This window comes from Notechis scutatus, chromosome 2, assembly GCF_049901735.1.
Source record: "Notechis scutatus isolate UNSWTSFEM ecotype Mainland chromosome 2, rNotScu1.2, whole genome shotgun sequence".
NCBI lineage: Eukaryota > Metazoa > Chordata > Lepidosauria > Squamata > Elapidae > Notechis > Notechis scutatus.
Genome location: NC_142010.1, coordinates 100,497,539 through 100,511,120, shown reverse-complemented (window position 1 = coordinate 100,511,120; position 13,582 = coordinate 100,497,539). Strand labels below are relative to the sequence as shown.

At 39.2% G+C, this 13,582-nt stretch overlaps 1 protein-coding gene across 1 annotated transcript in view; it reads left to right on the top strand.

Moving 5' to 3' along the window:
* The window catches only part of CACNA1A (calcium voltage-gated channel subunit alpha1 A), a 361,279-nt gene that overhangs the window by 82,729 nt on the left and 264,968 nt on the right, over window positions 1-13,582 (top strand). Inside the window, exon 3 of the mRNA XM_087955556.1 lies at window positions 10,687-10,980. Coding sequence (XP_087811682.1) covers window positions 10,687-10,980 — 294 coding nt within the window. The remainder of the gene's footprint in view (window positions 1-10,686; window positions 10,981-13,582) is intronic.

The following is a 13,582-nucleotide window of genomic DNA, read 5'->3' as shown; positions in this document are numbered from 1 at the left end:
AAAATCATCCCAAGAGAAAAATCTTCCAGATGCCCCAAACTATACGGCCTCCCAAAAATACATAAAGAAGGCATACCTCTCAGACTCATAGTCAGCTCCAGAGGAGTGACCACTACAAAACCTAGCTAAACACTTAGCAAAGCAGCTACAGCCCCATGCTGAAGCAGCAGCTTCACATGTACAAAACTCATACCACTTCTTGGAAATGATCAAAGATCTACACATGGAACAAGAAGATCTGCTTGTAAGTTTTGACGTGGTTTCAATATTCACTCAAGTCCCGATAAAAGAAACTCTTGAAACCATCAAAAATAAATACCAACCAGCTAAACACCTCATGGAACTAGCAGAACACTGCTTAACCAACACATATTTCATATACAAAGGACAAAGATACAAGCAAATTGAAGGAGCCCCGATGGGATCACCACTGTCACCCGTCATTGCAAACCTGTTCATGGAAGAATTCGAATCCAGAGCCCTAGCTAATGCCACCCACAAACCCAAACTATGGTTAAGATACATCGATGACACATTTGTGATTTGGCCCCATGGAAAAGAAAACCTAAACAATTTCCTAACACACCTAAACAGCACACACCCCAAAATCAAGTTCACCATGGAAACGGAAACAAACAAACAACTACCATTCCTAGATGTACTAATCTACAAAAAAACAGATGGCACACTAGGACACACCATATACCAGAAGAAACACACACCAACTGCTACCTCAACGCCCAATCCCACCACCACCCAACACAGATAAACTCCGTGGCCAAAACACTAATCGCCAGAACCAAACGACTGGAAGACAAGACACACATAAAGACTGAACAATGCACCCTGACTGAAGTACTGACAGCTAACAGCTTCCACAAAAGCAAAATCACTGGCTTGATCCACAAAAACACACTGAGACATAATGGAGAAGATGAACAGACCTATGGAACAGCTGTCCTGCCCTACATAAGAGGTACTACAGACAAATCAGTAAGATACTACACAGGCATCACATCAAGACTGTCTTCAAAACAGACAGAAAAATAGCAGCCATCCTAAGAAACCCCAAAGATAAAATTGACTTGGAAAACCAAGGCATATATGAAGTCCCCTGTGCATCATGCCCTGCCACATACATTGGACAGACCAATAGAAGAATAAGTACCTGCCTGGATGAATACAAAAATGCAGTAAAAAAAGCTGGAACACACTTCCTCACTAGTCCAACTCATGAAAGCAACAGGTCATAGCATCAACTTCAATGGCACCAAAACCCTAGCCACTATAGAAAACCCCAGCCACAGAATTATCAGAGAAGCCATAGAGATTGAAAAAAGACCTGAAAGCATGAATAGAAGAGATGATTCCACAGACTGTCAATTATTTGGAAGCCTGCACTCACAAACAAACAAATCTCCACACCACAAGCCACACCCGGGCACAAACAGATCCCCCCGATACCTCCAGCTCAAACACACCCCAACCAGGCACCCAGATGAAACCTAGCTTCCTAATAAATGATAGCTGTCCATTTACTCGGATCCAAGACGCACTAAAAGCCTCCAATACAGGAACACAATGTTGGCAGCCAATCAAGACAAAAAAAGCCACAAAACAAACAGAAGATATTAGAAACACCAATCAAGCAGAACACACCAACTCCAAGACCAATAAACACAGACCAAGACTCCCAACCAATCAGGATGAAGAAAAAACCATTTAAAACAGAAACGGCTGTGAAAGTCTGACTCACAGACGAACACAATACAGAAGCCTGATGATGGCAGATGAGATTCTGCCGAAACGTTGCTACAACTTTAAAAGCACAACTATAATGATGTGGGAAAATACCCAAACAAAGCTGAATACCATACATGTAAGTACCTGCAAAAACTTAAGAAAACATATATATATGTTTTCTTAAACATATATATATGTCCAGGTGTGGCTTGTGGTGTGGATATTTGTTTGTTTGTGAGTGCAGGTTTCCAAATAATTGACAGTCTGGTGGAATACATGTAAGTACCCGTGAAAACTTAAGAAAACATTATATATATATATTCTTTTTAAAAAATACCAAAGCTCTGTTCATGGTTTTTTTTTACAGCACATCTCTTTCAGATCTCATTGTATACTCTCCAACTGTGACATTCATTGCTTGCTTCTAAGGTAATTCTTTTCTTTTCTTTAGACATCTATGAAGGTTCTCAGTCACCCAGGTAATGGTTGTCCTAAAGTTGCTTTCTTCTTCTTCTTCAAACTGAAGAAGCTTAATGGATGATAAATGAAATATCTTAAAGAAAAATCAGAAAGCATTTTTGGGAATTTTCTTTGGAATTGCCATCTTTTGTTTCTTCCCCATTTAAAACAAAGAAATTCCATATAATGTCATTTTCAATGCAATATAATTATTTCATTCTAGCTTACCAAAGTGGGAAGGTGAAGTGCTGGTGTTTTGTTTTTTGAAGCTGTGTTGTCTTTATGTAAAACTTATATTTGCTGGTCTTGTCCAGTTTTTCCTTCCATTAATTAAACCAAAGATAAAGGAAAGGAACACCCTCAGCCATATATTTTTCACATATTTTTAATCTCAACCAAGTAAGTGATAAGTTATGTATTTTTATTAAAAGTGTCAGATGAAGCAAAAGTGAAAGGTATAACAGAACAAAATTGTTCAAACAATTTGCAGTACAGGTCAAACTCAAAAAATTAGAATATCATGCAAAAGTTCATTTATTTCAGTAACGCAACTTAAAAGGTGAAACTAATATATGAGATAGACTCATTACATGCAAAGCAAGATAGTTCAAGCCGTGATTTGTCATGATTGTGATGATGATGGCTTACAGCTCATGAAAACCCCAAATCCACAATATCAGAAAATTAGAATATTACATGCAATCAATAAAACAAGGATTGTGCATAGAACAATATCGGACCTCTGAAAAGTATAAGCATGCATATGTACTCAGTACTTGGTTTGGGCCCCTTTTGCAGCAATTACTGCCTCAGTGCGGCGTGGCATGGAAGCTATCAGCCTGTGGCACGGCTGAGGTGTTATGGAAGACCGGGATGCTTCAATAGCAGCCTTCAGCTCTTCTGCATTGTTTGGTCTCATGTCTCTCATCTTTCTCTTGGCAATGCCCCATAGAATCTCTATGGGATTCATGTCAGGTGAGTTTGCTGGCCAATCAAGCACAGTAATTCCATGGTCATTGAACCAGGTATTGGTGATTTGGCAGTGTGGGCAGGTGCCAAGTCCTGCTGAAAAATGAAGTCAGCATCCCCATAAAGCTCGTCTGTGGAAAGAAGCATGAAGTGCTCCAAAATCTCCTGGTAGACGGCTGCATTGACTCTGGACTTAATGAAGCACAGTGGACCAATACCAGCAGATGACATGGCTCCCCAAATCAACACAGACTGTGGAAACTTCACACTGGACTTCAAGCATCTTGCAGTGTGTGCCTCTCCATTCTTCCTCCAGACTCTGGGTCCTTGGTTTCCAATTGAGATGCAAAAGTTGCTCTCATCAGAAAAGAGGACTTTGGACCACTGAGTAACAGACCAGTTCTCTTTTTCTTTAGCCCAGGTAAGACGCTTCTGACGTTGTCTGTTGTTCAGGAGTGGCTTGACAAGAGGAATACGACATTTGAAGCCCATGTCCAGGATCCGTCTATGTGTGGTGGCTCTTGATGCACTGACTCCAGCCTCAGTCCACTCCATGTGAAAGTCCCCAACACTTCTCAATGGCCTTTTCCTGACAATCCTCTCCAGGCTGCGGTCATCCCTGCTGCTTGTGCATCTTTTTCTTCCACACTTTCCCCTTCCACATAGCTTTCTATTAATGTGCTTTGATACAGCACTTTGGGAACATCCAACTTCCTTTGCAATAACCTTTTGAGGCTTTCCCTCCTTATGGAAGGTGTCAATGATGCTTTTCTGCACAACTGTCAGGTCAGCAGTCTTTCCCATTTTTGTGCTTCCTACTGAACCAGACTGAGAGACCACGTAAAGGCTCAGGAACCCTTTGCAGGTCTTATGGCTTAATTAGCTGATTAGAGTGGGACACTTTGAGCCTAGAATATTGACCCTTTTCACAATATTCTAATTTTCTGAGATTGTGGATTTGGGGTTTTCATGAGCTGTAAGCCATAATCATCTCAATTATGACAAATCACGGCTTGAACTATCTTGCTTTGCATGTAATGAGTCTATCTCATACTTTAGTTTCAACTTTTAAGTTGCATTACTGAAATAAATGAACTTTTGCACGATATTCTAATTTTTCGAGTTTCACCTGTACATTTGAGTTTTCTGTTTGCCAGGGGAATGCATTTTGAGACTATACAGCAGTAGCAACAGATGCTAAGATTCACAGGACAAAAGGCTAGAGATCCTAAATCTTTTCTCCCAAGAGCCTTTTGGGTCTGCATATCCTTTTACAATCTTATTATTAAAAATAACCCCATTATAAATACAATGGACTACAATATGGTACTGCTCTGCTACAAATGAAGAGTTTTCTGTCCAAATATTATATATCACCAAGAGAAAGTTCAAAACCTTGCAATTTCCAAAAAGTATGAAAGCATATCATATTTTCATGGACATGGATTCAATTCTAATTGAAGGTTGAAGTTAAATACCCAATTCCATACCTTGTTCACAGAGGTTTAAAAAATGACATTTAGCACAAATCTAAAAACTAATCAAAAACCTAGTACAATTTACTGGGTATTCATATTTACTTATTTCTATAGAAATACATCCCCTGAAGCAAATAGCTCTCTACTTCAATTTCTCAGACTCCTCTGGCTGCAAGATTTTAGACTACTGTATTTAGATGCTTCTGGGAAAACAAGAAACCTCACTCTCCACTTAGCTTCTCTATGGCCTTCTACCCTGAATTTTAAAATTATCAAACTCAAGCTAGGGTATCTGTCATATGCAAGAAATCAGGAACCAGGACATAGTTCAAAAGTACTAGAAATTTATTTCATACTATCTATATACAAGAATCTGAACTACTAATGATCAAGGCAAATTGGCACCAGATAGGAATCAACAGCCATCATCGGGGGAGGTGGGATGGACTTACATTTCATACTCCAAATTGATGATGCGTTTGATCTCACTCTCGGATTCAGCCTAGTCATCTGCTAGAGTATCTAACTCTATATAGGTAACCAAAAGGCATCTGGAATGTATGGACATTAACTATTCCTTAAAGACACAAGTATATAATGGCTTCCTCTACCCTGCACAGATCCTATCAGGAAGTCAACTTCCACTTATGTTTTTCTGCTCTGTGTCAAAAGTAGTATTTTCCGTCTTCTGCCATCTCAAACAATATTGCCTGGTTCACCTGTTGCACATGCATTTCATAATAATGAAACAATTCTACTTCAATTAGTTACACTGCCCTGTGGCAGGAACAGCCTATCTCCCCGGGCCACTAATTGTTCCCCTCCATTTTGTACAGGTTCATAATAGAAGATGAAAAATTTTAATTTTTAACAAGTTTGGTAATTAAATAGAGAAAAAATGGAGTTTCTTTCTACTTTCCCTTTCTTTCCTCCTTCCTTCCTTCCTTCCTTCCTTCCTTCCTTCCTTCCTTCCTTCCTTCCTTCCTTCCTTCCTTCCTTCCTTCCCTTCTTTTCTTCCCCCCCCCTCATATTAAAAATAGGAATTCACCAATCAAGGAACCTAGTAAATATGATCCAAACCGAATATTAATTCATCACCACAGCAGAAAATGAAGAGGTTGAAATCTGGAAAGAGGTTTCTTTAGGTCATTTCATTTCCAGCTGATTTATGCATGGGCGATGATTAGCTTTGCTGTAGTGTGGGTGAGGGATGGCAATGAAAGTTATAATTCTGGTAATACTGATCAGTGCAATTGGATTATTGAAACAAGAAGGCATCTTTATTCATACAGTGTAAGTTAGCTGTGAAAGCAGAATATGGTATTGTTTTATTTGGACTTATGAAAAAGCTATGGCTACAATGTGAGATTGTGTGAAATTTATAGAAAGGGTACAACTGAGAATTGCAACAGTATGATTGAAGATGAAGTAAACTTTTAGTCTTCTGGAGTACATCCCAAAAGAAGCTAGGGTATAAAAGCAAAAATGGAATATATAACTATTCTATTTTCCCAAAATAATCTACCCTTTTGTAAAATGTTACAATTTCATATACAGTACAAGGCAAGGGTGTCAAACTCTCGTCATCATGGAGGCGTCACTGACATATTGCAACTTTTTCCCCCTTCGCTAAACCGGGCATAGGTGTGGAAGCATGTGATGCATCTGGCCTGCAAGCCGTGAGTTTGACAACTCTGGTATAAGGAATAATGTTTGCCCAGAGCATTCTTGTAAATAAGCATGGTGTTAAAAACTAACATTTTGTTTTGCCAGCAAGAAAATTTGTAGGTTGATTGTGGCCTTGAGAAATTGATGGTAAAAGCTAGCTCTGTCTATAAGGGCTGGCCTTCCCAAAATTTGATAGTAGATGAGATATGGACCTGATAAAAAATCTGGTTGGCTATCACCCTCTCTGAGATTTGCCATTCTGGTTTTGGATCCTTCAAAAATATATATACCTTCCTTCCTCCCTCCCTCCCTCTTTACTTGCTTTTTGTTTGTTTGTTTAAGGAAAGACACCTTGACATATTGGTTTCTCAATATGATAAATCCATGGTAGAAAATGGAGAAGGAAGGGAGAGGGAGATGGGACAGAGCAAGAGAGAGAGGGAGAGGAGAAATTGAGACTTGTAATTACAATTGTGATACCTGTACCTTTGATTCTGTCACAGTCCACATCACATAGCAGACAGCACTGCTATGATCTCGCTTTGCTCAGCCTTATGCAATCAGAAAATATGGTGGCCACATCACTTTATACAGCAATAAGAATGCTCAGCATTTGTTCTCATTCTACAAAAACCATCCTTGACGATATTTTAATTAAAATCTTTTTCTAGTTATGGAACTACTGATAGAAATATTATGGGTGTTATCTTTGCCATGCTATAACAAATAGGATTGTGCTGTTGTAACTACCAGAAAAATGTACTATAGAAGACAAAACCATATAGTGAAATATATCGATGTGACAAATTAGTAAGAGAATAGAGAAAGCAGACATCAAGCAGACTGCTTAAAAAAATAGCTACACGTTAAAGGTAACAATGGCACCATCTATTGCAGAGACACCATTAAATTATTGCCTGTAAAATTAAGGCCAAGCATTGAGCTATTTGAGTGCTGTGGCTCAACTCCACAGGCTTTTTCCTTAATATCACATATCTGTGAAATAAACATTTGTGATGACATATAGGTCATCACAAATGTTATATACCCTAATATTTAAGGCAACGTATTTATAAATTCAGATTTGCTGAATTTATTCATTTGAATGTAATTTTGTAAGTTCATTTCGGGACAACTAAACATGGACCCCTCAATAGTGATGATGATGATGATTTATACACAGAACTGGGCTCAGAATCTAGCAGGTAGAAGTAATTGGTATTTTTATTTTTGTATAAAAGATGATACTGGAACACCAATTTTAATAAATTGATTGTCACATCTGTATCTAGAAAGTGATGACAGCATGAAAGATGAGGTGCACGCCAGACTGAACAAAGCATGGTTACAGTGGAAGATCACTTGTGTGCTCTATGACTGATGCATGCCAGTCCATCTAAAATTGAAGATGTGTAAAACAATGGTATGCCTAGCAGCTCTATATTGTGCTGAGCGCTGGCCAGCTATCTAATGTGTTGAGCACACTTTACACGCCATGCAGATGCACATGCTTCATTGGTCATTAGGCGTTTCTCTCTTTGACCATATCAGCAATGACACAGTTCAGAAGCAAACGGACACTGTGCCAATATCAAAGAAAATGTGGGAGAAACGCCTACAGTGGTATAGTCGTGTTCTATGAGCAGCACCCTACACCGTTGATTACATCTCTTCCAATTTAATTTAGATGGCAAGCACCCAAGTGGAAGGCTGATGCAAAGATGGCAAGTTACAATAAATGTGGACATGAAAAATGCCCAGTTGCACCTGGATGCTGCATTTGATTATGCAAAATGGTGCTTGTTGACCTGAAAAGTGGACTCTGAATCTGTGGGAAAAATGCTGATGCTGCTGATTGTCACGTCTGTTATTTGCTTGGGCATCTCAGCTTTTTGCCCACTACAGTTTATGAAATCTGTTGCACGCATACTCAATGCACATTCCCATGCTTTCACCTTAGATGTCCATTTTTTTATGTGTACATTAACATTTGTAAGGACATTTAGATTCCTAAAAATTATACTATCTTGCAGATTGTCACTCTCTTAGCATACCGTTTGTATTTTACACACACCCACACCCACCCACCCACCCACCCACCCCCACACACACGACTAAAACTCTCAGTGTTTGTCTGTTCGTAACCTTCAATCAGGCAAAATGATGCATCATAGGGCGACAATTTTTTTAATCAACATACCTCAAATGGGTTAACCTAAATGATGCATCGAAATTCCAGGACCTGTGGAATTGTAATTTGGCAAAGTTGTGGCTGTTTCAGTGCAGCTGCAGTCACGTGATCATAATTTGCTCCCTGCCAAGTTCCTCCAAGAAAGATCTGTGGGGAAGCTACCAGAAAGTCAGAGGTGTTTCCCATTCCCACCACTGTTTTGCCTGCCTGTGGTCATTCTGTTCTCAGTTTAAGTAGGTAAATATTTCTGAAATGGTGATCCAACAGGTCACAGCTTGTGTAGTCTCCAATCTTGTCCTGAAACACTACAATTGTAGCATTCTCCACTCTCCTCTTGCTAACTTTATTTGCCTTACAAGCATGCATAGACAATAGCTACACAAATCTGGTATAAAAAAAGACAATCCCATTCTGACCTTTTTACATATATATATATATATATAAAATAGGCCTGTCTTTGGGGAAAACAGTACATACAGTATTCAGGTATCTACACTCCATAGGAAACATTGAGTTTACAGCAGAGAGCTGACATCAATCTAATATGCTATGGTATAGATTGTCGAGAAATATCATTTATATGCAGGATGTTCATACGTGTGTGTGTGTGTGTGTGTGTTTCTCTCCTTGTATAAATTGAGATGGGTTTGGTTTGGCTATAGCCCCTGCTATTGGTTCCAGACCATCATGTGCCAAGCCTGGCTGAGGCTTTGGGATGCTCTGTGCTTGCATTAAATCGATCCACTGCTGCACATTAGAGCTGAACCTGCCAGTGAATCAGACCTTTTCTTTTTTTTTCTTTTTTCCATTTCTCTGCCTGCCTGCCTGCCTGCTTGCCTGCCTCCGTAGCACCAGTCTTATTTTAGCTTATCGAGGAGGAGGAGGAGGAGGAGGAGAAGGAGGAAGAAGAGGAAGAAGGAGAAGAAGAATACAGGCAGAAAAAAATACTTGACATTGCAGCAACCAGGGAACCCTTATGAGTAGATGGTGGATGGAAACTACTTCTCTTGTCTCTTTCATTTTTGGATTTTACAGGATTTCTTTGCTGCATTCAGCTCCAAGATGAAGCAAAACTGACACACAGAGAAAATTATACACGCAGTCACACCGGGTGGAAAAAAAAAAGAGAAAGCAGAGACTGCTGGATAGCAAGGGGGGGAGGAATATCCTACAGCTTCAGCAGCTTAAAGGGAGCCCAAACCCCTTTCACCTTCAGATCTTGGACACTGCTGAAGATAGCAGGATGGAGCTAAAGTGAAAACAAATCTTGGGGTGTGGGGGGGGTGCTTTTATTTTGGTTTTAGGATTTTTGTTTTGATTTGATTTTTGGTTTGGTGTGTATATTTGTAAGTTATTTTTGCCTTTCTTTTTTTTGAACAATTATTGTGTTGTTTTTTTTACAGTGCATTGTTTTGTGAGATGGAAAGGCAAGTACAGTGATATCGTAAATCTGATAGAAATATTTTATATCGGTTTTTTTCCTTTTTTCCCCCTTTTTTTTTGGAGCACAGATACTTGCCAACCTGCTCAGTATAAAGGAAGCCTGCATTTTTCTCATTACATTGAACTGAAGTACTGAATCTATGTGAGGCTAATTTTGATGGTGTCTTTTTATTTTTATTTCAATTTATTTCCCTCCGGGCTTTGAATATAGAAGTAGGAGTGAGGAATTGGTGCATTCATTTTCTTTAATTGTATTTTTCCTTCCTTGGTAGGGTAGAGGTACTGCTGTCACTTATTTAATTTGTCATCCTCCCCCTTTTCATCTCCCAAAGGCAATGTCTTTTTTTAATTGAAATATTTTTAATTGAGGGTGCATTGAATCTTTTTCATTGCAATTTGTTTTAGGAGCAGTTTGCTGCATTTTTCCCTGTGAACTGCAACCCACTATTTGGAGTTATTTTTTCTTCTTCTTGGGGTGTGTCCCCCCTCCCCAGTTGCAGTCATTTAGGTTGAGGTGGAGAGAATTTAGTACATTATTTCCAACCTACATAGGGAGGTGCGAGTGACCATGCCCAGGACCTCTGCTGCTTTCCTTGGCTGTGCTCCTGCCTGAGTGCCCCCTCCCTCTGCTGCAAGCTCCCCAGCAGCATCGACAGCAGCCGATGGGATGCGATGAGCTTCTTCTCTCCAGCAACATCCTCAGCAGCATAACCCCCGGCCCTTTGCTCTTTGCAGGATGGCTCGGTTTGGAGATGAGGTGCCAGCCCGCTATGGGGCAGGAGGTTCAGGGGGAGCTGGCGCTGGAACAGCAGGCGGCGGAGGTGGCCGGGGTGCTGGGGGCGTTCGGCAAGGTGGTCCCCCAGGGGCCCAGAGGATATATAAACAGTCGATGGCCCAGCGAGCCCGTACCATGGCACTCTACAACCCCATTCCTGTTCGGCAGAACTGTCTGACTCTCAACCGCTCCCTCTTCCTCTTCAGTGAAGACAACGTGGTGAGGAAATACGCCAAAAAGATCACCGAATGGCCATATCCTTTCTATGGGGGGGGGGGAAGCTGTTCAGTATCAATACTTAGGCCGCGGTAATTACTTACACTTGAGAAAGACCAATAGCAAACACTGTCCTGCATGCTTGATCCTGCCTCTGCATGAAGTCCCACTAGCACATCCTCTCCACCCCCAGCATTCCTGTTCAACCCCTGCATGTCCATATCATCCATTTCTCACATCGATATGACTTCTGGATGCATTTCCTCTCTCATCAACATGTTTCTGCCAAGGCTCTTTTTTTTTCTCTCTTTCAACCAGATTTATTTAACTGATACTGCCAGTTCTATTGCTGAATGCATCCCTTTTCTGTTCCCGGGACGTGTAGTGTTTTATTGGGAGATGCTTTTTTTCTTTTGTCCACATGTCTTTCTGCTTGCAATATCACCCTTTAATGTGTACATCATTTTATGTGTCTGTTTCTTCTGGAATCTCTCCCTACGAAGAGATTCTGAGCTTCTCACTAACCTAAGCATCGGATAATTTATTTCCTTCTCTCCTTGCTTTACCTTTGAAACCTGTTAAAAACTATTATTGAAAAATAGTTCTTTCTTTATCATGGAAAGGGTGGAGATGGTGCAATGGGGGGAGGGGGGAGACCGGACAGGTAGCATTATGTTTTTATTTCTTTCCCATAGTTTGGAGTTTTAGAGGCTGCCCCAGTTTCCCCTTCTTAGGATAAAAGAACTTGTAGGCCTAGGATCTTCATGGGCAATCAGTAGTTAGTATGGTTGCCAAATATATGTTATGATATGATATGGGGAGTAGGGCTCCCCAGCACTATTTCTAGTTTATTGCACAGAAAATTGTCAAATAGTATGGATCAGGAATCAGCCTAACAATCTTTAGAAGAGACACGTGGTGAGAAATGAGTAGCTAAATGGGTTCTCCCCTCCCCCAACTGTTCTACAGGGCTGCCAAGAAGTGTTCCATGTTATTAATATGCATGTAATCCAGGAGCAGGAGACTTGAGCACTTGAGATCCAAGAAGATAATTAATATTTTTTTTTTGTGGGGAGAGATTGATGAGCATTACTAATTGCGGGAGGGGGTGTTTTCAGGCTATTTGTTTCCTCTGATATGGAAGAAAAAGCCAGATTCATCACTCCAAGTCGGTATGTAAATACTTTATTTTCTTTAATTCCTATACTATTTTGTATGTTGACAAAGAAAAATATGTGGCTGTAATGTGTAAATTATGTTATTTTTGTGGATGCTCTCCAGGTTTGCATGTACTTTAAACCTAGTTTATTCTAATGGAAAAAAACTTAGTGTCTACTAATGCTTAGGTATAAAATATTGTTTTTATTCTCTGATGCAATATTAACAGTATTTTTCAGTGTTCTTTTGTGCAGATTGAATATAAGGCACTAATTTCATGTCTATGGAAAAATATTCTTGTGTTTGTTACAGCTTATTTTGTAGTTTTAATGAAAGGATTATGTGCAGTTTTGTTGTCAGTTTGAGGAAAGACAGTATTTTACAGAAAGGTGATACTAGAACACATCTCTAAAATTAATGGTGTTAAATGCAAGGGTATGCACTGTAAATGCAAATAATCAGATTTTAGTTCCTTATTGTATAAAAGATTTTGTACATTTTTTAAAAATGCACATGGTTGAGTTAGTTCATCACCTTAGAAAAGAGAGTTTATTGAGCATGCCTTTAAAGTTATTAAAATAGAAGCTGAAAACATTGATTGAGATAGAAATATATACAGATGGATGGGAAATCTATTAAATTTCATTCATTGTAATTATTCATAGAACTTAAGAATCCTTTGAAAATTCAAGTTATTTGTGTGTATTGTTTCTCATGGAAGTACAAAATTATTTTTGTGTTTTGGTAAAATGAGGGAATAAAATTTGAGAGATGGAAAGTAATCATAACCAGGTTGATCCTGTGAATGGAGTGCTGGGATTTATACAAGTTGTAATCTCAGTTCAATCACAAGTAACATAGTTAGAATTTTCTTTCTAAATGTAAAATGGAAATGATGATGATGATGATGATGTGATAAGAATAGAAGAAGCTGTCTTAATGCTAGATAGTCAGTTAAGCATAGTAGTATCAATACTGACTGCAAATAATAAGGTTTCCAGGTATTTTTTTCTATTTCACCTATAGATGCCAAAAATGAAATTTCTTCAATAGTTCAACAAGAATGAATGACTCAAAGATTTATAATGTTGCTCATAGAATAATCTGCTATTGGCAGTGGTTATGTTAAATCTTGGTGGGTACATGGGTTTCACAGAGTTTAAATGTATAAAATGCTTAATTCCCAGCATTCTCCTGACCATCTTCCTTTCCCCAATGTTACTTCAATATTTCAGTGTTCTTTTCTTACATACCTTCCCAACATTTCATTATATTTAACAGAGAGGTCAAACATGAATGCTAGATACAGTCCACCAGAAATGTAGGGTAAAACAAGACATGACTGACTATTTTTGTAGCAATATCACTTGGCCGTTGAAATTGAGTAAATTGGGCCTTTAACTTGTTCTAGATTCCTTCTCAGAGTAATTCTCCAGTAAAACTAGTTGCAATAGTACTCCAAAATAGCTAGAAAAGTGAGTT